The 11,582-nt window shown below is 32.9% G+C and overlaps 1 protein-coding gene across 1 annotated transcript; it reads left to right on the top strand.

The window, feature by feature from the left end:
- Positions 1–1,281: 1,281 nt before the first annotated feature.
- On the top strand, positions 1,282–4,409 carry LOC108987613 (patatin-like protein 2). The gene is made up of 7 exons (XM_018960547.2): positions 1,282–1,559; positions 1,819–2,003; positions 2,163–2,352; positions 2,536–2,697; positions 3,269–3,571; positions 3,710–3,882; positions 4,002–4,409. The coding sequence occupies exons 1-7, from the start codon at positions 1,428–1,430 to the stop codon at positions 4,066–4,068; spliced, it is 1,212 nt and encodes a 403-aa protein (XP_018816092.1). The 5' UTR covers positions 1,282–1,427; the 3' UTR covers positions 4,069–4,409.
- The last annotated feature ends 7,173 nt before the right edge of the window (positions 4,410–11,582 follow it).

Genomic DNA, 11,582 nt, shown 5'->3' with positions numbered 1-11,582 from the left:
TTTATGCATGTATAACACTTGATCACATAGACAAACAGAAAAGGTGAACATATAATATATATAGATATATTTGAATTCATTCTCTTATAACTCAAAGAACTATATATATACCCACATTTCAATGCCTTACTTTCAGATATATGAGATATTGATATCAGTTCAACTGCCCCTACACATTTCCCTCTTCCCTAAATTATTTTGATACTAATTACGACCCCAGTACTGCAGGAAGAATGAGAAGATCAATCCAACTATATTCATTATATTGCATGGTGGTGTTGCTGCTAACAATCCAATATTTAAGTTTGATATCAGCATACCATTTGAAATTAAGCTTGCACAAGGATTATTAAAGAAACCAGTTTCAAGGGTGAAATATCTAGACGATTACAAAAGTGAGAACTGCGTAGCAGTAAACAGACCATTGAAAACATGTAGTACTTCATGGTTAATGCTCCTACGTACCAAGGAGAAAATACGTCATCAAAACGTACAGACAACATCATCAACATTCTGTACGTGCAGTTCTGCCATTAATGATATCCCCTTGGTTCTTTTTAGATTCAAATAATTGATTCAGAATGACTAACCTTGTTGGTTTTGGAAAATACATAAGACCAAGCAGAAACTGATCATGTCTGTTAACATGTCCTCGTGCATGCAGCACAACGAAATATTTCCCATGTTGATATATATATATGCACATATATACTAGATAGTGACCGGATACTCGAAATTAGCGCGTTAATTAATGATCAGGATTAGTTGATTCTCTACCAAATTGCATGTTATTAAACGTGGAATCCATCGTATGTGCAGAAAACAAGCAACCTCAGAATAATGTCAAACTAAAGATGATTATTAGACACTAATTTGTTGTCCTTTCTGCTCATGCTTTAACCTAATATTCTTGGGATAGTTTTCACCTAAAAGTCTCTCCGCTTGCGCTTGGTAGGTACGGTCGCGATATCTTCTTGGGACCATTTTTTGAGGCAAATAAAGAGGTTATGTTGGATTCATGAACTTTTCAATTCTTCCCCTGCTTCATAATGATCACCTTGATCGATCAGTCCTCCAAACTTGAACAATATCCAAAGCATTAGTGCAATAATATTAAGTTGGGTCATATCTAAACACATCAATAATCGAATGAATTTCTATAATTTTGGACTGATATTAATCTAATAATATATGCATGACACGGCTGCATCTTGAAATTCATTCAGAAGAATGAATGCAAGAGGCCTATATATATCCATCGTTGAGTCAAAGAAAAAGATCAACACCACAGCTTTACTTCTAAGCTGTAAGCTGCTGCCTCTTCAAAGAAGTCGCAGATTCCTTCCGAGTCTAAATTAAAAACCCTCTTTCTCTCTCACACTGTTCACATTACGTTCGGCCTGCATCTCCTCATACCTCTCTCCATCATGGATTCAAAAAATAAACCCCTAAAATCACCAGCTCATGGAGAAGTAACCACCATTCTCAGCATTGATGGCGGAGGAATAAGAGGGCTTATCCCTGGAACTATCCTCTGTTTCTTAGAATCTGAGCTTCAGGTTGTATATATATGTACACACACACAGATATATATATACATATATATATATATTTATATTATAACACCCAATGAACGCATCTGATCTCATTGCATTTTTTTTTTTAACTTTTCACGCATCACTGATCTATATATATATATATATATAAGCACATGATTGCTGTACGTAAGTTACTTATAATGAGATTTGACAATAATATTTGTCGTTCACGCATCATTTTAATGCATGGCTGATTGTTTATGCATGCTGCATGGAACAGAAGCTGGATGGTGAAGATGCAAGAATAGCGGATTATTTTGATGTGATTGCTGGAACAAGCACAGGCGGCCTTGTAACTGCCATGCTAACTGCTCCAAATGAAAAAAACCGGCCTCTGTTTGCTGCCAAGGATATCAAGGAATTCTACCTAAACCACTGCCCTAAAATCTTCCCACAAAGCAGATGGTAAATTTAGGGTTTATTGAGACATGGACGTATTAATTAATATCAGGAGGAAGCTAATTTCCTCTTTGATTATTATATATTATAATATCCTCGATCGTGACACTTATTTAATTAGTTATATATTAACAAGATTATATCATGTTTTCCAAATTAATGCAGTTGGCCAATATTTGCTGCTGCTAGAAAGTTTATCGGAGCCCTTTCCGGACCAAAGTATGACGGGAAGTATCTACACAGCCTTGTTAGAGAAAAACTCGGAAGTACGAGAATTAGCCAGACGTTGACAAATGTTGTCATCCCAACATTTGATCTCAAGAGACTACAGCCAACCATCTTTTCTAGCTATGAGGTTGATAATTATCCTCTTAATCATTCAAGTAGATCTAACGGATCACGTAAAGTTATATTACTATATTGATGGTTTATTATTGGAACATATTAATTGGGAATTAGTGGTTGCAAATTAATGATGGAGAATGGAGCTTATCAATAGTACTAAAAATTCACCTTGATTTGCTTTTTGATGCACCAGGTAAAGAAAAGCCCAAGCTTAAATGCACTACTTTCAGATGTATGCATTGCAACCTCAGCTGCACCAACTTATCTTCCAGCTTATTACTTTGAAACCAAAGACCAGGAAGGGAAAGTGAGAGAGTTTCACCTTACAGATGGGGGGGTTGCAGCTAATAATCCGGTATCTTTCGAGATCCAAAGTGTACCTAATAATAATGACTAGACGCACACCCACGAGATATGCAAGAAATTCTCAAGTTTTTAATCCTAATATATTTTTAACGTATATAGTTACAATTTAATTGTGTGAAGTTGTTTAAATATGATCCTCTTTGATTACGAATTTTAATAAAAATGAAATGTTATGCAGGATGATAGAAGTTGAAATGTACAGATAAAAGAAAGTTTTTTGGATCTTGAAATGTCCATGACCTTGCAAAATATTTGAACTTAATATAAGTCATTTAGCACATGCATGATTGGAGATGATATTAAAAAAAAGATCAGTTTTGTTACAAATCAACAATTATTCACATCGTGGGATGGTGAATAATGACTGATAAGAAGAAATTTTTCTAAAAAAAAAAAAAATTAAGATATTTGTTTAATGCTATATAAAATTAGTGTTATATAGGCTTTGAAATTATGTAGGTAATCGATAACAATAAAAATGAATTACGATGAATATGATCATGATGTTGGAAGCAGATTTCTTCGATCGTATTAGCTCATTAGCTAGCTTGTCGTTTCAGGCCTTGCTTGCCATTGGTGAAGTGACAAAGGCGATCCAAAGAGAGAGTCCTGACTTCTTTCCTTTAAAACCAACGGACTATGGACGATTTCTGGTCATATCCTTAGGAACTGGAACACACAAAGACGAAGAGAAATACAAGGCGCATGATGTAGCTAAGTGGGGAATACTGGGTTGGTTAACCAACGGTGGTTCCACCCCCTTAATTGATGTATTTTGTCAAGCAAGTGCAGATATGGTCGATGTCCATCTCTCTCAGGTTTTCCAAGACCTTCATTCCGAGAAAAGTTATCTGCGGATTCAGGTGTATATATTATATATATATATATATATGTTCATCATTCACACGCATATATATGTATTAATTTCCATGCATGCATGCATGGCAGGCTTTTAGTCACTCAACTAACATAGACATGATTTTCGAATTTGAATAATGCAGGACGATACATTAACTGGGGTAGTATCTTCGGTTGACGTGGCCACAACAAAGAATTTGAATGATCTCGTTAAAGTTGGGGAAGAGTTGCTCAAGAAACCAGTCGCTAGGGTGAATCTGGAGACAGGAATCTGCGAACCTGTAGACATTGGAACTAATGAACAAGCTCTCATAAGGTATATATATATATACGAACTATTAATTAATAAGTTTACTATATATTTCTAATAAAAGCTTGGTGATCTTTTTGAATTATTACATTAAGGTAATGGAAATCATATGTCCTTGCTTGCAGGTTTGCGAAACTTCTTTCCCAAGAGAGGCGCCTTCGCCATTCTAGGACTTCCCGCATTGGAGTATAAAAAGATTGCCTTCCCAATTATATATAGCTTTCTAGCTTTTCAGAAACATTTCTCATTTTCTTAATAATCCCATACCCTTATGATCATGGGAAAAATCTCATAAAACACCCCTACTTTCTCCCAGTACTGGTGACAATGCCATTAGTACTGTTCTTGGCATGCATTAATAATGGATGTGGAATAAGAGGACTATTCCAGGCACCATACTAAAATTGGTTTCCTGGCCTTGTCCGAGTTACATGTTATATGTATAAACGTACGTACTTCGGGTGGCACATATGCCGGCCAGTTTTTTGAATAAAATCATAATGTCTTGTTCGTGTGTTATATATTAATCGACGTATATTGTTAATGCCAATCTATCTAAGGAGCACTCGTCCAATTGCAAATAATTATGCTCCAAAACTGATCAAATCCATAATATGCAGGGCCCAATTACTAGCTAGCTAGGTATGTAATGAAAAGTACGTAAGTGCACGTACATTCATATATATATATATATATATATATATATATATATATCTAGCTAGCCTTCTGAATGAAAAACTTTCTGGATAGATTATAGTACTACGTACGTACCAGATCATATTGACCATTATAAGTTGTAATACCAAGTTTTCATATCAAGCGCCAACTCCAACCAACCTATTCTATATGGTTGATCATGAGAAAGAGTACCGCAGAGAGTCGAAGGCATCGCGATGGGGAATAGACGAGGAAACTAATTACATCCCCATCTCGATCGACAATGTGTCAATATTTTCGTTCTATTGCCTTGTCCTGTTGATCCTGGTTCAACCTCATGTCAATGCCGAGAAGAGCAAAAAAAAAAAAAAAAAAAAAAGAATACAAGCACAGAATCTCTCTATAAAGACGTTGGAATCTCTCCATGAAAATAAATCAACAAGTTTTTGGTGTCTCACTAGACTAGTCCCATCTCAAGATCAAACATACAATTTCATTAATCATTCAAAAAGCCACTACAAGAAATTTGAATTTCAGGGATGAAAAGTCCTAAAAGTCATTTTCGGAGACGAAATTGTCTCCAAAAATGCCTAAGCTACTAAATTCATTCGAACGGAAAAATATCTATTCAAACAAGATATTTTGTGACGAACAAAATCGTCTCAAAAAAGAAAAATCGTTCGAACGGAACAAAATAGATTCGAACATAGAATTAATGTCCGTTCGAACATATATAATCTGTTCGAATAATAATATTGACGGGAAATTAATTTATTTTTCCCGGAGTAAGTTAATAACCATTTGAACTTAAATTTCTTTGTTCGAAGGGATAGAGATTCAATTATTTTTTTATTAGTATGGATTTGTGCATATATGTTTCTATTAAAGCAATAAATATTTTTTCCATTAATTTGTTATCATTTTCAAAATATAAAAATGTGTATATATTATATATTATGATTTGCGGTGAGTTAAAATATTTATAAATTCATAAATTACTTTTATGTAATTAACTTCAAAACTTTATAATCATTTCTTTTATGTTAAATTTATATAAATATAACTTTAAGGATATTATCATTTTTTATATTATCATGAACGGCAAATAAAATGGAAAAAATAAACAAAGTAGTAAACACGAGAAATAAAAACCATACATTAATTACATCTCAAATATATAATGTTCAATACAACATAAAAAAGTAAAATAATAACTAAAACGATCATAATTATTGATTCCTTAGTATATCAACATCCTCTTGCAACATTTTAATAGATCCTTCTAGATCCCTAAGCTTCTCCATGATGGGCTTAACGAACTCCACAAACAGAGCTTGCCAAAGTAGCCCCAGGAGGCTGTCTCTCAACATCAGCAGCACTACTAGAAGCTGGATCTGTGGGAGGATCACTAGGCTGTTCTGATGCAGTCTTCTGCAAGTGCCCATTGCTCTTACTGAATGTGATCTTGTTAAGGGGCCACATCTGTGGCGACCTCCGCTCAGTGGTCGATATTGTAACCCCCGATCGGAGTAGGAGGTTAGATATCAGCAGTACAAATGGTAGACTACCTCCACTGGAAAAGCATGACTCCGATCGAATGCGGAGGAATAAATACAATGCCAGATCAATGAGATCCCCTCGTGCTATCCGCAGCAAAAATCTGACTCGATCGGTCCTGAAATCAGTCTTGTGTCTTTTCGGATCGATGTTATAGCCAACAATCAAATTAAGCATTCTAAAAAATCCTATACAATAGCCTGTCGGATCACCTTACTCCCATCATATGGAGGAGCCGATGGGTCTCGCACAAGCTGACGCACCTGATCGTCTGTGAGACCATCATCAAGTAGATCCTCATCCTCACTACCATCCGAAGTAGCATCCGAATCTACATTCGGGGCTAGCGTGGAGGATGCGGCCGGTGTGTCGGAACCAGATAGTGCAGCCGCTGGTCCCCATGTAGCCGCTGCAGGATATGAGTCGGCTATATGGGGAATGTCAAGGAACTCAGCAATAATGCGAGGAGAGAAATTAATACTCACTCCCCGGACTGATATGGTGTAGAACAGAGCATCAACGCTAAGTTTTCCCATGGCATGGTAGAACTCACCGACCATCTCTGGATATGCAATCCCCAGTAGCTCACAAATCGGTATCCATCCCCACTCGGTGAAAATGGACTGTATGCTCCATCCCTCCCATGAAAGATTGGAGAAGTCAGACAAAATGACTGGACGCTCGACAAGTGTATGCCTTGTCTCCGGAGCATGAGCTGCTGATCCACTACTTTGGCTGGACTGATCTCTCACACGTTTTCTTCCGTTGGATGCCATTGATATACTGTTTAACCATAATGAAAGTAAGAATACAATTAACCATAATATTTAAATTATATTATTGAAAAATTATAATATATTGAACTGAATTGAAATAATTCGTTCGAACAGAACATAGTCTGTTCGAACTAGAAAACTCTACTCGAATGGACTATTCTATCCATTCAAATAGAGTTTCTTTATTCATTCGAACGAATTTATTTTGTTCGAACATAAATAATGTTGTTTGGCAACTAAGCATTCGAACGGACTAGAGTTTGTTCGAACGGAAGAAGCCAAACAGCCATAGCTGAGTCGACTCAGCCCCGAACTGAAAAACTTCTTATCTAGATGTTATCCTTTGTTTTAATCAGTAAAAATGATTAAGGAGTGAAGCCCAATCATTTCTAACGATTATTTTGATGTTATTTCCATGGAATACACCAAAATGGGTGAATTTCGGATTCAAAATCCATACCCCCAAACACATCGCATTCATGCAAAAAACTAAACAATAGAGGTGGAGAGTTGACTCATAACCCTTAGAAGTTCAAATGTGGGGTTCCTACGGCAGTTGAGTGGCGGTTTTTGCAGCGAAGTTAAGGGGCGAACTCGGAGGCTCTCGGTGGTTGCTGGTTCGAATGAGAGAGTTTTGTTTCATTGTATTCAAACTGGGTCTATAATGACCGTGGCATCTCGTTCGAACTGGATAAAGATCCGTTCGAACGGTTATTATATTAATATATTTATAATTATATTACTAATAATAATATATAATAATAGTATTACAAAGTACAAAAGTATAAAAATGAAACTAATAATAGTATTATAATACTTTTAATTTATATATTTAGAATATTATTTTTAAATGTATTGTTTCTATTATACTAAGTACATACTAAGAGCATTAACATTGGATTCATTATTTTCATCTTTAAAATTTGATGAAAAGTACATATTTTCCATAAACTCAAAACCTTCATATCCATGACCCCACATTGAATTAGCCATTGGATTCATCAAAATAAAAATATAATATAGTTTTTTTAATAATAATATTTTTAATTTATTTTTTTCATATTTTACAATTATACTAACTATATGTTAATTAATAATTTAATTTGATACTTAAATTATTATTTCCCAACTTAAATATATTGTGGCTCAAAATTGGGAAACAATAATTTAAGTAAATAAATATAGATATAGTGGATATTAGCTATATAGCAATTGAAGATGAATTGGAATGCACAATTCGTCAAAGTTTCATCATTTAATGTTTGGTGAATCCAATCAGTGATTTTAAACATGAATTCATCAAATTTTGAAGACTAGACTCATTTGATAAGTCTAATGCCAATGCTCTAAGTACTTAGTATAATTACAATGGCTGAATTATATAGGTACTATATATAAGTTATGATAACTATACTCCTATAGTTTATATAATATTATAACACTAACTATAGTTACTAGTTATATAACTGCAGTGTAAGTATTATATATAGTTACTATATAGCTATAGTAGTTATTAACTATAGTAGTTATACATTATATAGCTACTACAGTGTAAGTATTATATATAGTTACTATATAGCTATAGCTATTATAAGTTATGATAACTATACAAGTTAATATAATTAATATAAATATAGATATAGTGGATATTAGCTATATAGCTACTACAATGTAAGTATTATATAGTTACTATGAAGTTATAGCTATTATAAGTTATGATAACTATACATCTTAATATAATTAATATATATATAGTAGCTATTAGTTATATAGCTACTACAATGTAAGTATTATAAGTTATAATAACTATACATGTGAAAATAATTAATATATATATTAGTTATTAGTTATATAGCTACTACAGTGTAAGTATTATAAGTTTTGATAACTATACAAGTTATCATAAGTACTATAGTTAAAATACCTACTATAGCTACTTCAGTGCAAGTATTATAAAAGTTGGGATAACTATACAAGTTATCGTAATTATAGTAACTAGTTACTAGTTACTATTATAAGTTACTATAACTATAGTTATTATATTTTATATCACAAGATAGTAAGTTATATAATATATAATGCAAAATTAGAAGACCAAAAGTGTATATATATATATATATATATCTATTAATAAGTACTATATATTAATAGTTAGTATATAGTATAAGTATTATATTAACTATTAGACTTGTAGTAAATTATATATTATTAATTATAATATAAAATAGTGGGTAAAATATATAGTTATTATATAGTATATAATATTAAAATATTTTGTGATTGGTTCGAACCCAATAATATCCCGTTCGAACGGTGTTATCTCGTGGAATGTGTTTGGAGGGAAACTTCGCACCAAATACTCTGAATGTTAGTTTATTCGAACGCTCTGGTCGAACAGTGTTATGAAAATACCCTTTGAGCTAGTCTACATTTGAAGAATATGCCAAGGAATATTCTGATTTGTTAGTTCGAACAACAAAATGACAAGTTCGAACGTGAAATAAATCGCAACAGATTTGGCGCGTATTCGAAATTTTCGTGTTCGAATGGATAAATTTCCAGTTCAAACAGAACTTCACAGATTCATATACCTGAACTTCCAATTCATTTTCATAGTTGATGAATGTTTAATAGCAGGCAAAGCACGGCTAGCTTTGTGATTTTGTGTGTGTGAGAGTGTTGTGGAGAAAGAGATACTCACAGACTTAGTGAGAGAAGGGATTCTTGAGAGAGAGAATAGAGGTTCGAACAAAAGGTATGTTTTTTTTTTTTAATGTTTTTTTGTATTTCGAGTTTCATTAATGTTAGTTTATTGCACATGATTTAGGTTTTCTCATAATGTATCTTCTGCTTATGTAAGTATTGTGGATTGATACTTTTGTTTGGATTCCTTAAATTCAAAGTAATATTTATAATTTTTAGATTTTTGATAATTTATAATTTTAATTAATTATGTTAAGAGACATGCTGTATATTTGTGTTTGTGCAATCCCATTTAAAATGAACATTCTGGCAATATACATCTTATGAGATTGTGATTATGAAAATTGTGTTTTGTGGCAAATGATTTCTCTGTTTCGTGTCTAGAATCTGGGTTTATCCTAATCGAACGCTATAACGTTAGTTCGAACAGGATCCTGTGCGAGTAGAATATTATTCGAGCAGAATCCTAATATAACAAAATTTATAAAATTATAAGATATAAAAATATAGATTAATTCAATATAATTACAAAATATTGTGCACTAAAATTAAATTAGAAACTTAAAATATATATATTAACATAGCAATTGTTAATAATTAAATTAATGTATAAAACTTATAAAAAATGTAATTACAAAATAATATAGTATAATTACAAAATATTATGCACTAAAATTAAATTAGAAACTTAAAATATATATATATATATATATATATATATATATAACATAGCAATTGTTAATAGCTACATTAATGTATAAAACTTATAACAAATTTAATTAAAAAATAATATAATATAATTACAACATATTATGCACTAAAATTAAATTAGAATGTGGCAATTGGTGATTAATTAGGAATGTAATGTTGCAATGTATTTGTGATTTAGAATGTGATTTCATTATATAATTGTATTAGGAGCTAGATAGTTTTGAATTTTAAGGTTATTTTTATATGTACTTAAACGTTAGACCCGTTCGAGAGTTGTGGCCAAACATTCTCTTAAAGAATGTTTGGGTACAATTCTTGAATTATCCAAAGTGTACAGTTTGGGATTCTGTCATCTATACGACAGATATATTCAGTTTAAACTCTTGTGTTAGTCAATTAAAATTTTGGTTCAGCGATTCCTTACATTCTTATGGTATGTGGTTTGTAAGTTTCTCGGTCCATTAATAGGGTTGACGACTTATCATGACTACCATACTTGGAGAATAGTAGGAAAATGCTGCTGAAATTTGTACTAATATTAGAGTTTAGGATTGAGTATATATGCGATATAGATAATAGTCTCTCGAATGGGATAGGATCAACTACCTTATAAAAGTTGGCAATTGTTGATAGTGTTTATCCCATGAATTTTGTGTTTTTTATAGGCATCTGACAAGTAACAGAAATACAATGGATAAAAGTTGGATGCTACTGGGAGATAGACTTGGGTGAGACTATAAGGAGTATGCACAAGGGGTGAAATTTTTTATAGAGTTTGTTCGCATAAGTGTTGACAGTCGAGGATTTATAAGATGTCCGTGCAAGAAATGCAAAAATGTTTGTTCTTATAACTTGGTGGTAGTGGAGGATCATTTATTTGTAAATGGAATTGATCCTAAATACTCACTTTGGGTCTTACATGGTGAACCATTTCCCAAAGGAGTTAGATTTAGCAATCAGACCAATCAAATGGTGGAGGATAACGACATCGACATAAATGACATTAATGTGAATGATCGTGATGACAGTGATGATAATGGAGAGGATATGACTGAGATGTTAGGTGATTTGGGCGCAGGAATATTTGGGATGAGAGATGCAGAAGGAACATCTGCACAATCATTTGAGAGTAATGATAATTTTGCAAGATTGTGGGAGGATCCACAAAGAGAGTTGTACGAGGGGCGCACTCGTCATAGCAAGTTGTCTTTTACGGTGAGGTTGCTTCATATTAAGTTTATTTGTCGTATTTCTGCCAAGGCCATCGACATGTTGCTAGAATTATTTAAAGAGGCTCTTCTT

Source organism: Juglans regia, chromosome 6, assembly GCF_001411555.2.
Source record: "Juglans regia cultivar Chandler chromosome 6, Walnut 2.0, whole genome shotgun sequence".
Lineage (NCBI taxonomy): Eukaryota > Viridiplantae > Streptophyta > Magnoliopsida > Fagales > Juglandaceae > Juglans > Juglans regia.
Note: the sequence above shows the minus strand (reverse complement) of the source record. Positions and strands in the feature narration are given on the sequence as shown.